Raw genomic sequence first — 14,349 nt, 5'->3', positions numbered from 1 at the left:
AAAAGAGAATAGCTCAAATGATATTTACATCTCCTTTCATTATTAATTAAGTTAGCTGTAAAATTTTAATATATTATTTATAAATGACTAATAATATAAATTTATTTATTTTAACCAAAAAAATATAATGTATAAATATATATATATATATATATATATATAAATTAAAACCAAATCATCATAGGATTTACTAAAGTTCAAATTTATTAATTTTTGAATGTAATTAATTGAATGCAAAATATTTATCATGAGAATTCTTAAAAATATAAATAGAGTAAACACATAATATACAAATATTTCTTATTTCAGCTTAAATATAATAGAATAGTTAACACATAATGGGATGAAATGGTCCTTTTTATTTTCAGAAAAGTAAATAACTGGTAATATTTTCTTCCTAACAACAGTTTAATATCCTCTTTAGGTTTTCTGTATATAATTTACTCTAGCTTGTCTTAGGTGACATTAAAGTCTTCAATTTCAATCAATATTGATGTTATTATTATTAACACTTCTATAAAGAACATGTAATAATTTATCAAAATAATAATTTTTATCATGAATTTTTTTAAAAAATATTTAATACATATGTATTTTTTGTGTACATGTACATACATAATGAGACTTGATTGTGAGTTGGTAATTTGTTTTGAAGGCAATATAGTTTGGCTATTTTTTGTAACATAAAATCTAAGGAATTTTGAAAGCGGAATAGAAAATTGAGCACCATATTCTTCTTTTTGTGCTTTTTATGAATGGAATATTTTTCATTTCAATGTAGGAGCTGGTTAATCATTGTGGCATCTATTAAAAGAATTAATTGCTATTTAGCTTATAGTTAATGTTTCATGGGAAGAAATTACAGATGTGTTCTTAGAAATCACATATCTTATTTTTATTCATCTTATTTGTCGCATAAAGTTTTATTATTATTATTATTATTATTGTACATGTGAGTCCCTACGCAATCATTAAGGTTGTCTTGAGTTGTTTCAAGCAAAATTAAATGCATCATTTTTATCACAATAAACATGTTATTAACCATACCAAAATTTGCAAGTGCATTTAATTTTTGAAGTAAAACAATCGACCAATTTGTGGGATAACTCTTATTTCCAGAAATTAAAGCTAGGAAATCGCTTAATAATAGGAATTGGAAGCAATTCGTAAAAATAAAATGTATCGGTTGAAAATATTCAAGCATTATTTTACGAACTTGTGATATTTTGGACTATTTTATCCTTAAAAGTAAAAGTAAGTAGGAATCAGCCCCGGTGCACGTGGCAACCTCCGTGGCAAACAATCGACGTGGCTTTGCTGACTGTGCCCCAGGTGGTCGTCAAGACTGGTGTATAGAGATAATTTTGTAATCCCCGCCATAGACACGTGCGGACGACGGTGACGTCGAGAAAAAGAACGGGAACAGTTTGAAAATTGTGGCGGAAGGAGGGTGGGGTTGGTGAAGGGGGAATTCTGTCGCAACCCCCTGTCCTCGTCTCCCTTTCCCGCCGCTGTGCGCTCACAAGGCCGCCTTCCTTCCAGCGGCCACTCGAACTTTCTCCTCCCTCGTAGCTCCTCCAGCTTCGTCTTGCCACTCACGCGCCTTGCACCGCGGCTCCCTGTCGCTCGCATCACTGGCGGCCACGCGTCTCCGTTCTTTTGAGAAATGAGCACACTTTTGTTCCGGCGATTGCGCATCGTAACCGGCTATTTTCATTCTCGTCCTCTCAGTTGGCTCTGTGATATCATCGTTGAGAGAAAGTACGGACGCGGAATCACGCACGATAGGGTTATGGTCTTGCCTCGCTAGACGTGGATGAATCTGGTGAGAGGTTCGGAATCGGCGTGGACGGAAATAGCAGCCATTTTCACTTGTCGCGGGGGGAACGTGATTGTGGTTGAATTGTCGGCACTTCGTGGGACCACAATTCTGGAACACGTGGATACTGTGAGCAATGAGGGGCGAAACCAGTGAGATTCCGGGGAAGATGAGTCTGGTGCGAGGTTTTGTGTGTGGAGTCTTTAGCGACGTCCACCGTTACTCTTTGTCACCTCACAGCGGGGCTTCTTCCATTTCTGTGGCTGTGGCTGCGGCTGAAGGGATCCGGTCAAATTCCGATGCGCCGTCAAAGGTTTATGGAACTGTTGGTTGCTAGAAGTTTCGAAGGACATGCTGTTGCACACAATTAGTTTTCTGCCAGGTGGAGCCAAGCATTTAGTCATTGTTTGCTTGGTAGTTTCATCGTCTAGCGGCGCACACGAATTTAGGAATCGGCTGACATTCGGCGTTCTGTGCTTCAAAGCAGCACTATTCCCTCAATCCTCTGTTGCGTTGGTTTTTTTGCTTTTTGGATTCTGGTAACTTTTAACCTGAATCAGCGATGGGTGGCAATAATTGCATGTTGTTGCTGTTATCAAGTTTTTTAAGAGAAAATTGGTGTGCGGTCAAGTAGTGGTCTAATTGATGAACCATATTTACTGGAAATTATTTTGTACCTCTCTTATAAGAACATACTGCAGCGTTGAAAATAAGGGAGCTACAACATCAACAACAAAGGAGACAAATAAATTCTCTATGTTAAAGATTTTCTTTTCAGTCTTTTTTAAGTACAAAATGCATTCCCATGTTACTCTCTCAGTTTCATCAACAAAACTTCTCTTTCCTTTCCTTTTCTTTTCTTTTATGACACACCATGGGGGAAAACATATTCTTTTCGAAATACTTTACACATTCAACTGGTTTGAAATTTCGATTAAATTTATTGTGGAATAAATAATGCACTCCACCATGCAGCTGCATTTGGTTGTTGAAATGCCTTGTTGACCAATATATTTTCTTTCTGTTTACACATGGGAGACGGAAACCAATATTTTAAAATATATTGTGAACTTTGCATGCTAAAACAATGTCTAGTATATGTATATGTATAGTATGTTGAATGCATTAAAGCATGGGGACAAATTTAAATAAATTCCTCAAGACACAATAATATTAAAAATATTGAACCAGTATCACTTAAAATTACATAAGAATTAAATAATCTTAGTTCTTACTTGGATTAAATAAGTATTTGATAAAAATGCCAAAACTTTCCAGAAACTGGATATATACATGTATGTGCACTCACACCTACAGAAATGTACACGTTTAATATTGTCCGTGCCATGTTCAAATTTAATCAAACGAAAACCTGGACAGGAACAGGATACTTGAGAATAAGACGAAAACCCAAAACTACAATAAGGCATGGTGTCATATATTATGAAATTTTGAGCCATGGAATCAATGCTTGTAAAAGCCATCATTTGTGAACCACTTCATTTTCTATATGACCACCTTAAAAATAATGTTTAAACTCCTTTTAATCATTACAACAATTTTCACCAATATTATTAGAGTTCACGTGTCGGACCCAAAGATACCATGGCATGTGGATGCAATTGAAGCTTCAATCTTAAAACGAAAAGAAAAAGTTAAAGAAAACAGAAGAAGAAGATATATAATTGGTTCCACTGGATGTGCAATGAAACTTTTATAATGTAATTTCATCCAAATCAAACATTCCATCCAAATGATATCCGTGCACTGCTCAAGGCCCAAATTATAAAGGGCCCCTGCAACTCACCGTATCCTGTCTCCACCGGCACACTGGCCTGCGTAATCTCGACAGGCCTGTGTGGCAACTCGCGCTGCGAGTGCGTCGTCAGCCGGCGATCCAGGAGTCGCCAGCAGTTGTGAGATTGATTTCTACCCGTGCACTCCGGCGTGGTGATCTAGTTGTGGTCCTTGAGCTTTACCGTCCTTTTCTGACGGTAAAGGTCCTAATCATATCTCGCGTCTGCCTGTAAAAATGCAACAGGTGTGACGCCCTCCGCCTTTGTTTCCGAAACGAGGTGAATGTCGTTCGTCAATTGGCGATTTGGGAACCGACGTGTGCTCGATTAGGGTTGATTTGCAGCACGAATTCCTGCAGATAAAGGTTTTGTGAGCTCACATGTTGGAACTCACAAGAGATTTTCATTTTTTTGCCTTGAAATTCTACACATTCTGTATTTCACGTAGATATGTTCATTAGATAGTGCGCTTGTTGTGGGGGTGTCGCAACTCGATTGCATATCACCAATTGCGGATATCACTTTTCATTTCAATCCTCCTCTCCCCTCCGAGGGTTCCTGGCATCAGCTGGAGTTCAACGGCTTGTCCTCTTGATCTTGCACAGGGTTACACACGACGCCATCGTGAGGTTCGAAAGGTTTCAAGTTCTATACATCCGTGTTTATTTGAGATTAAGCGAAGTAGCATTCTTCTGTCACTGTGTGCGAAGGCCTCGTCTTCGGGGAATGTATGCCAATCTTCTGATTTGAGAAGACTATTCTAGTTCTTGCTAGCGACTTCTTGTGTCTGGTGATTGCGGATATCAACGCTGGCAACCCTCGGAGAGAAGTTTTTTCTACTTACAACCCCAGGTTCGATTCAGTGGACACCACGGCTTTGCAAAGCGAACATCGCGCCCGTATGAGTGAAGATTTCTACCCCACGGGAAACCAATTGTCCCGCTCTATCTCGTCTTCCCCTTCCTTGCACGGCGGCCGGGGGGCCACCCCCAGTGAAGGCGGTCGACCCTCTGACCTTTCTGCTCTTGCTGGGGGAGGTCGTCACTCCAACTTTCACCTCTGTGCCGCTCCTTAGAGGGTTGCGACAGTCAGTGTTTTCTTTTCCACCAGCAGTAAAGGGTTAGTAGACCTTAAAGATAGCGAAGATGTTGACCATCAAGAGAGTGGAGACTGTGGTTTCAATGCACCAGCAGCTGGAGCAAGTTCCTGGATGTGGCCGAGACTGTCTTGGGACCTGTTGCATTCCTGGTCAGTACTTTCTCACCCATGCACACTTGTGAATCAGTTGTGATTTCATTTCATTATACTCTGAAGTGGCAAATTTCGTAATCTTTTTTGGGGCGGGAACTGATATTTAATCTGAATGACTTACTATGCAGGAGCAAAGTTACCGCTCTACGCTTTTGGTGTAAGGCAATCTTCGGGTTCGAACAAGAGGGCGCACACTGGCAGTGACGACCACTGTGTACCCGATAGTGTCAAAGAATCGGACGTCTCTCCGCAGGAGAATTACTTCCTCGATGAATTGCTCCTCGCACAGGTGGGGCTATTTTGTTGGCGGTGAATCGTCCTTTATCCCACGTTGATGATTTTTGCGGGTGTTCGCGTTTACATGCAATCGCTAATACTATTTGCTGTGTGACTTTTGCTAATTGGGAATGATTTTAACCTGGTCATTCTTTTGAACAGTGGGAGGATCGTATGGCTCGTGGACTTTTCCGTTATGACGTGACAGCCTGCGAGACTAAGGTAGGACCTGCTCTATTAAAGTTTATTCCCAATCATCAAATTGTCTACATCGATCGCCGCGCAGAATTCTAGTTAAGATGATGTTTAAACAGGGTTTTCTAAGATTTTTTTTTTGACTTTTACTATGCTCTTGTATGGTTTTAAGAGTCATGTATGATGGTTTTAATTCGATCTCGAGTTTGAGGGATTTGGTGCTGGCATCAGTGTATGATTTGTGTGCGAATAAGATGACGATGATGATTGAAGTGAGTTCTTGGAGTGTTTACAAATTGACATACGAAACTGAGGATATTTGTCGTTTGTCGCAGATGCTTCCAGGAGATTGTGGTTTTATTGCACAACTGAACGAAGGCAGACACTTGCAGAAACGGCCAACGGAGTTTCGTATTGATCAAGTACTCCAGCCATTTGATCCGAAGAAGTTTAATTTCACTAAGGTTGGCCAAGAGGAGGTTCTGTTTCAATTCATGCCAAACGACAGTGATATGAGCGAGTACTATGAGAAAGCTACAGTGTCAAGCAGTCCCAATGTGGTTGCTATCAATGTACGTTTCAATATTTCCGAGATAAGTTGGAATTTAGGCTGTGTATTTGGATTTTACTCACGTTAACTTCACTGTAATCGGGATTTTTTATGCTTATCTTATTTTATTTTATTTGTCATCCACTTGATGCATCAACAGATTGGTTATGAAATTAACTGCGGAGTTCTGTATGTTCTAGTCCAGATTTGCAAGCAACGTCTTCATACTCTAGTCGAATATCTGATGGTTCACTGTATCATTTGACTAAAAATATTAATTCACTGCAGGTTAGTCCAATCGAATATGGACATATTCTGTTGGTTCCCCGTGTATTGGATCGCCTGCCGCAACGAATTGATCAGGAATCATTCTTACTAGCTTTGTACATGGCAGCGGAGGCAAATAATCCTTACTTTCGTTTGGGCTACAACAGCCTTGGTGCATTTGCTACAATCAACCACTTGCATTTTCAGGTAGTTTACCTGCCAATTTTTATCCTTAAGGTGTCGATTCTTGCATACTAGTGTGGAGTGATGAGAAAATTTCAATGATAAACCTCTTTGCATCGGATTGCACTCGGAATAATTTAGCGCGCCTTGGACTAATTTGGAGATGATGTTTGTGTAGGCATATTACTTGGCTGCCCCCTTTCCCATTGAAAGAGCACCCGCTACTAGAGTGTCTTACGGCAGGAAGAAGAGTGGTGTGAAAGTGTATGAACTCACGATGTTCCCAGTCAGAGGTCTTGTGTTCGAGATGTGCAACAGCATGGTGGATCTTTCTATAGCCGTCGCGAATGCCTGCATCTATCTTCAGAATGAAAATATTCCATACAACGTGCTAATCACTGACAGAGGCTCCAGAGTCTTCCTCCTTCCACAGTGCTTTGCTGAACGACAAGCCCGAGGTGAGGTGGACGAAGACATTTTAGAGACACAGGTAAATCCTGCGGTGTGGGAAATTAGCGGCCACATTGTGCTGAAGCGAAGGAAAGACTATGACCTTGCCACTGAGGGTTACGCATGGAGATTAATGGCTGAGGTTTCTCTCTCTCAGGAGCGCTTCGAAGAGGTGAAGGCAAAATGCTTGAAGGCTGCGTTTCAAGTAATTTCTGTCACCAGTGATTATCTGGCAGGGACATCAAAGAGAGGATCTTTTGATTTCATGGTGAATGAGGATATCCCTGCTAAGGACTATCTCAAAACCAATTCGTTGGATGCTGTTGTTCCGAACCATGGCGACGACTTGAGTGTAGAAGCTTAATAAGCAATATCAGGTGTTTCATTGATGCTGGGCATGGCTAGGCTTTTGGATCGGGGGATAAATCATGTTTTTCAGTCAATGTATTCAATAATTGTCAGTTTGTGGTGACGTAGTCAATTTTGGACTTTGTTTAGTTCAAACTTGTATTGTGTAGCATCATATTCGGACTGAGTGTTACTTTTTCTCAGCCATGTACTTATCCTTTTGATATCTGTGTATCTCCAATAGTGAGTCAGGCAAGATGGATATCTATAATTTCCGATTAGCTTTAGAAAAATCTATAACTTCTGCAGCTTTGCCCTGCCAGTAAACTGTTGTAGCTTACATTGGAATAAACCTTCTATCTGTCTAAATCAAAGATACATCAATGATAGTGCTCAGTAAATTATATATATTTACATAGATGCGCACACACACTTATGTCCACATTGTATGTCTCTGTTATTGACAAAATGAGTTTATATTCTTCATTTGAACTCGTAATAAACAACTTCAGAAGAGTTTATTCATGTTCGATATCTACCGGCGAGAGTTTTTAAATTTAAGATGCTTGAAGTTTTTATCATGTTCATTGCAATCACTATTGACTCCTGGATCCATAACTGTTCTACGTAAATCACTCTACTCAGGCTTATGTTTCTTAAACCTTAAACATGTATTTTCAAGTGTAACCCTAAGCATGCACCCCAGGTATGCATCCCCAACTCTAACAAAATGCGATGTGGTCTTTCTGACGAAAGTTTCGAACGGTGACAATTGTAACAAGTCGTAGTAGCCGCAGAAATATCCTCGACTACCCAACCAATAATCGAAGTTGTACAGTGGCTAGTACCGCAGATAGACATGCTGTACACATCAATATGAAAACCAATTCTGAGTGTCAACGGTGATAAGAAGAAGTTCGTCGCCTCAACAAACTCTGTACATTTGTAAGAAGGTAGACCTAAAAAAGCAATGTTCCCAGGAATCAGGGTGGAATAATCAGTTGCGCCGGAAATAGAAGATGCAGCTCAAGAATAGTAAGACTAACAGTAATCAATCAAATGCGCAACGATGCGCAGTGAGAGTCAATCTGATGACGGCACTCGTGCTGTGCCTGAAGATAGTTCCGCGTTGAAGATCCCCCTTCTGGTTTAGGAACTTCGTCGAACTTCGTTGAAGATAGCGTCGCCAACCCGTGCTATAATCTGAGACCATATTACTCTCCTTTTCCACGATGTCTTTTCCTTTGGAGATCAAGCCTGCGTCAGCTTAGATTAGCCCAATTCTTGAATCGACACCTCCAGAGCTGTCATTGTGGAGCTACGGAGCTGCAATATTGAGCAAGGTGTACAAATCGGGGCTTCGATTGAATGAGCTCCGGTGATTTGTGTTGTAGCGTCTCACTTTTTGTGAGTGGGCACATACTCCGGCCGCATTTTGAAAGGGTTTGAGGATCACTGCGGATAGTGACGATCTGAGGTATGGCATTTTGCATGGTGGAGAGAGATTTTTGGTTTTGGGTGAAGGGTCGGAGTCCTAAGAAGAGATACAGTTGCCGACGTGGATGCGGTTGATGCCGGATCTTGAATTGAATGTTTAGAGTCCGCGATATTTGTGGGGGGTGTATTGGTGGTTTGAGCACTGGAGATTCGAACAATGATGTGTAGTTGTGAAGGATGCGTTGGGAGGTTTGTGAAGGAATTCTGTTTATTGCGGAGTAGATGTGTGGAGAGTGGTTCGGTCTGAAGAGATCTGGGGTTTGCGGGTTTTAATCCAGTCGGTAACAGTGGTCTGAAGTTCTGCTCACGTTTGTGAAGTGTCTGTTGATTGACTTCGGGTTGGTAGATGCGAGGCAAACCTAGAGTTGTCGCACAATTTATTGACTTTAGTTTGCAGTCTCAGATTCAGTGTTGAGATTTGCTGAGAGGCACTGATTTTACGTTTGGAGATTTTGTTTATTTGCATTGTTTCTTAATTTAATAATACCCTAAAAGATTGCATTGACATGAGGGGTCCAAGGTCATTCTTGTCCATCTCATTCAAATTCAATCAAAGTGTTCCAAGGTCACGAAAGCAGTTTAGAGTTTTGAGTGCTTGTAGCTGTCTTCTTGGACGAGGAAGCCAGCTTTTGGCTTGTGAGAGTTGGCCACTAGGCTACTTGCGTCGTAGTTTTAGGTCTGCAATTTGTCAGGTAACGATGTGTTTGGAGGATGTCGTCTTTGCATATCGTCTTGTGTATGTATTTAAAACGTTGGTTGGTGCCTCCAGGTTTTTTCAATAAGTGGATCTCATGGCGAGAGAGGAGCCACGAAAAGTCGATTGAAGAGTTGTAGGAAGTGTAAATATGTTAAAGCCAGTGTTTGATTAACCCTGCAAGTTTGAGCAAATGAGGGACAAGGAAACTCCTTAAAAGGAGCTTTAGTGAGGCACAGTATGTTAGGTTGAGTCATTCGTAGAGTTTGGATTCACGTAAGAGTCAAGGTAATTTTGTGATCGAGTAAGATGGCTACCACTCCGCAAGGAAAACGAGATAAGCCGCTTGGGAGGAAATGGCAGCTGCTAGACATTATCATTTTCACAATGATGGCGGCTTTAATGATACTTTTCTTACTCATATTTACATCTCTTGGAGATTCCCTGGCTACTGCCGGGCAGCGAGAGCTGGATGCGGCTCTACGAGCAGACTCTACCAGCAATGGTGAGCCCTATTTTAACTTAACACTTTCATCGTGTACATTTTCTTTGCGTTTTGTGCATAAGTTATGGTCATTACTCTAAGATAAGACACTACAAAAATGTTTCCAGCGAAACTTTGTTCTGGAAAAGATTTCGTTTCTTTCGAGTATTATTTAGCTTTCTGGGAACTCGTCAATTCAGAAAGTGGTGATAGATATCACATTTTTCCTTGATTGCCGAAATTGGTGCACTGATGTATACGCCAATTTATTTTTCATAGTGAAAAGTACATTGCTATGGGTCTCTTAACTCTGTCGCCTGTATTTTTAGGTGTTTTCTGCATCTGTTACGTCGTAATACCATGTAGTCTGATTTTTTGGTACAGGCTTTTGGGATCAGGTGGAGCATGGACTTCTCGTTGAATCTTGTCCGGTTCGACTCGCTGATATCATGCCGTGTCATGACCCCAAGCGAGCAAGATCTTTCTCGAAGGAGCGTAACCACTACAGAGAACGCCACTGTCCCCCCTTTGAAGAAAAGCTGAGATGCCTAATTCCTCCTCCCCCTGACTACCAAATCCCTGTACGATGGCCTGAGAGTTTAAGAAAAGTAAGCTTCCGAGTTTGTTTATGACGCACTGCTGTCCTGGTGGATGAATTTCACTCATATATATACTGTAGACACGTTCATTTGTGGAATACTATGGAAAATTCTGGTGTCTGAGAGATCCATCCACTGTTCTGTTCTTGCCAGATATGGTTTAACAATACTCCACACAACAAAATAGCGGAGTTGAAGTCAGATCAAGGATGGATGGTACAAGAGGGTGACTATTTCGTGTTTCCAGGTGGGGGAACTATGTTTTCAGAAGGAGCAGAGAGATATGTGCAGAAGCTTGAAAAATATATTCCTTTAAGGACTAGTGCTATTCGCACTGCATTGGACATAGGCTGTGGGGTAAGGTTCCTTTATGACCTTTCTTTTCCAGTTTACTCGTCTCTCCACTTGAAAATATGATGTTATTGCCTCTGATTACCAATTTGTAATTTCGACAGGATGTTCAGTCAATTCACGTCTAACTGTGAATGCCGTCAAACTACGTTTAATTTGCACTTTGTTTTATTTCATCTTATTAACTTCAAGTTTTTAGCACAATTTTCACCATATGAATATCATGCTCGTTTATCACACGAGCAAACCTCTAGTAATAGAAACATTTGGCTCTACTTTCTTTGTTTCATTTACCAACTGAAACGGTTAACTTTCCGCAGGTTGCTAGCTTTGGGGCCTGTCTAATCAACAAGGAGGTTCTTACGATGTCGGTTGCCCCACGTGATTCGCACAAGGCACAGATTCAATTTGTTTTGGAACGAGGCCTTCCAGCTGTTGTTGGCATGCTCGCCACACAACGACTTCCATTTCCTTCATTGTCGTTTGACCTTGTTCACTGCTCGCGCTGCCTCGTCCCATTTGCAGCCTTCAGTAAGTTTTCATATTTTATTTTTCTTTTACCCATACGCAATTGAGGACATCTTAGCATTAGTTAGGAGCGCTTTTGATTTTAAATTGTTTATTTGGCAACTTCAGTGCTCTTTATGTGTACGAGACCCTCATTTCTGTTCCAATCCTGTTGGAAATTTAACGTGTTTTATCGACCGTCTTTCAGGTTTCATTTGCGTTATAGCATATTTGTATATGAAAGTCGATTATTGATGAGATTCTAGTTCTCTGCTTTCTTGTATGGTATTAACAAATAATTTTATGCAGATGGTTCTTACTTCATTGAGGTTGATCGGCTGCTGCGACCTGGCGGGTACTTTGTATTATCTGGCCCTCCAGTAAACTTTCAGGGTAAAGAGAGAGAGTACGAGGTTCTTCAAGAATTCGTCGTCGAGAAAATGTGTTATTCATTAATCGGTGCAGTAGATAAAACAGTTATCTGGCAAAAACCCTTAAACACATCATGTTATCGCGCCCGTGAAAAGCAGGTTCCATCTTTCTGTCACGAGGACGACCCTGACAATGCGTGGTAAGTGTCTGGTTTGCCTGGAGTCCCTGTATCATTTGTACGCTATTCATCAATTTGATAGTGCTTTATTTTATTTCTGTCATCTGTTGGCGCTGGTATCTCATTTCAATATTGTTAACGATTTGAGTGTAGCTGCTCATTGAAAGGTAACTTTTAGTGTCCACAAGTTCTTCGGGTGAACATCCATTAAACGAGTGCCTTGACATTTCCGCTTGACAGGAATACTGAATTGGTCGAGTGTATTACTCGACCTTCAGTGAATGCCATTGATACTCTGTTGGATCAGCCAAATTGGCAGAAACGTCCAGACATGATTCCAAAGCGACTTTTGGAAGCGCGAAATGTGGAGAGCGCAGAATTTGATAAGGATACAAGGAGGTGGGGTCGTCGAATCCGTCACTACGTAGAGGTTCGTGTATACATCTTCACATAACAGCTACTATGTGGTCCGATTACTCATCCAAAAATCTGTGTATAGAAATGCAACTGTGAGGAGCAAAGATTTAGTCGTGCACTGGATGCTATCATCTGATAGATTTTTCAATTGTTCACGGCTCGCTCTTAAAGACATTCTCTAGTTGGTTACATAGTTTTAAGGTTCAGACTGTCGTTTCGTCTGTCTGGCGTGGCGCAATTCGTTAGTGTTCATCCTCACAGATGAAGTAGTGATTTCAATTTCGAGGAATTTGTATTGTCGTATTAAATTGCCATAGCCGGATTAACTCCAGCTTGGTTGGTTTTACAGTATGGGTGACTTCTAGCTCATGAACTTGGAAGATACAACATGATTTAGGAACATTTTTAACGGTTGGTTATTGCAGACATTGAAGATAGGATTTGGAACCTCTCGATATCGCAATGTTATGGACATGAATGCATTATATGGGGGTTTCGCCGCCAATCTGATGTCCAGAAACGATCCTGTATGGGTTATGAATGTAATTCCAACTACTGGACCAAATACTCTGAGCACAATTTATGATCGAGGGCTTCTTGGAGTCGTTCATGACTGGCAAGTATTCCGACTTTTATAGTATGATGGCCCGAATGGATTAGCGATTGTCTAGCAGCTTGCAGTGCTGATTGACATGTCCGGAACGAAGAATTAGTGTTAACGAAAATATTCTTTATGTTCATTTTCTACACCAATCCAGGGATTTGCCACAGAAATGAAAGCAACCCGTCATATCCTTTCAGATTTTGCTTAAGTTTATGGTGGAAGTGTCTGTCAATTGGTTATGACATTGAGAGTCTAACAAAGTGCTTGTTTGCGAGGTTAGGTGTGAAGCATTTTCGACGTATCCACGAACGTATGACTTATTGCACGTGGCTCCCCTGCAACCATTCACCACATTGGACAAGAGGTCTGCTTACTAACTTTCTTTGTCTGACGGTTGGTGTCATCTTCCGAATGAGGTTTTTGTTATCCTATTTCAAACTGAATAACGAATTCACTTATTGCTTCTTTCTACTCCATTTGAAGTTAATTTCAAGCTGGCCAAGTTGTTGAGTATGGCTTAAATATCTGAGGAGGTTATCTGGTTATGTTTGGGTATGCGCCGAATATCTACATAACGGCTGTTGAATTCTTTCATTAAGACGTCAGTGGTGGAGATATGCAGACTCTAACCTCCTTGTTTGAAACGTTCAGGTGCAGCTTAGCAGAGGTTATGGTTGAGATGGACCGGATTCTTCGACCAGAGGGAACAATCATAATACGGGATACTCCTACTATGCTTTCACGAGTTTCAAAAATTGCCAAAGCCATTCAATGGAAGTTTGAAATTTTTGATCCCGAACCAGGAACATCAGGTAAAGAGCGCATTTTTGTTGGAACGAAGGTGTTTTGGAGGGCTGAAGTTGTCGAGTCACAATAATAGGTGTACTATTGCGAGGGCTCCTACGGTTTGGAAGATTCTTCTTTACAACTTATTTCTCATCTGATTGATACTAAGAAGGTACAGCTTGCTCATTTCGCTTCAGCCTTCGCTATTTTGGTTTGAATTACGAAAATTTGCGGAAGCCAATCATCTAGTGACGTTAGGTCTATTACAGGATTCCGCCCTGCTCATCCCTGCAGAATTTGCCTATTGATATGAAAGAATTTTTTGTCCACAAATTTAGTCCTCCGCAGAATAGGAGAGATTTTGAAGGCTTCTTTGACCTGTCAAGAGCTAGGTGATAGGTATATTAGCATTACACATCGCTGCATTGAAATTCAAGATAGGTGTTGTGATTTTCCTTGGGAAGCCAAGAAATTTCTGGGGGTTGTGAAGTAAGGCATGCTCTTTTGGCTTCCTCGTGATGCTATTTGTCACGTGCGGAAAGAAGATTTAATTTTTTTGTTCTCTGATCATACCATCAGCGAGTACGTGATTGTTATCATCTGGAACGTATCGAGATAGAGTTTGGCTTAAGGAACATGAGCTGAGTTTTGTTGATGATGAATTCCATTGTTGAAGTTCCTTTTTTGTATATCCTCCATTCACAACAATGTGTACCATAGTGAGA

At 40.8% G+C, this 14,349-nt stretch overlaps 2 protein-coding genes and 1 long non-coding RNA gene across 3 annotated transcripts; all 3 read left to right on the top strand.

The window, feature by feature from the left end:
- Nucleotides 1-3,641: 3,641 nt before the first annotated feature.
- Nucleotides 3,642-4,013, top strand: LOC141045688 (uncharacterized). Its single transcript, XR_012218027.2, has 2 exons — nt 3,642-3,735; nt 3,861-4,013. It is a non-coding gene; the product is annotated as an uncharacterized LOC141045688 (long non-coding RNA).
- Nucleotides 4,014-4,019: 6 nt separating this feature from the next.
- LOC112285991 (GDP-L-galactose phosphorylase 2) lies at nt 4,020-7,513 on the top strand. The gene is made up of 6 exons (XM_024527449.3): nt 4,020-4,863; nt 4,995-5,155; nt 5,305-5,364; nt 5,673-5,909; nt 6,176-6,361; nt 6,516-7,513. Exons 1-6 carry the CDS (start codon nt 4,761-4,763, stop codon nt 7,149-7,151), a joined length of 1,383 nt encoding a protein of 460 aa, XP_024383217.1. The 5' UTR covers nt 4,020-4,760; the 3' UTR covers nt 7,152-7,513.
- A 624-nt stretch (nt 7,514-8,137) lies between these two features.
- On the top strand, nt 8,138-14,313 carry LOC112285990 (putative pectin methyltransferase QUA3). The gene is made up of 10 exons (XM_024527448.3): nt 8,138-8,612; nt 9,402-9,831; nt 10,195-10,418; nt 10,563-10,766; nt 11,081-11,291; nt 11,577-11,838; nt 12,058-12,247; nt 12,660-12,850; nt 13,119-13,202; nt 13,490-14,313. The coding sequence occupies exons 2-10, from the start codon at nt 9,636-9,638 to the stop codon at nt 13,713-13,715; spliced, it is 1,788 nt and encodes a 595-aa protein (XP_024383216.1). The 5' UTR covers nt 8,138-8,612; nt 9,402-9,635; the 3' UTR covers nt 13,716-14,313.
- The last annotated feature ends 36 nt before the right edge of the window (nt 14,314-14,349 follow it).

Source organism: Physcomitrium patens, chromosome 8 (genome assembly GCF_059467195.1).
Source record: "Physcomitrium patens ecotype Gransden chromosome 8, ASM5946719v1, whole genome shotgun sequence".
Lineage (NCBI taxonomy): Eukaryota > Viridiplantae > Streptophyta > Bryopsida > Funariales > Funariaceae > Physcomitrium > Physcomitrium patens.
Note: the sequence above shows the minus strand (reverse complement) of the source record. Positions and strands in the feature narration are given on the sequence as shown.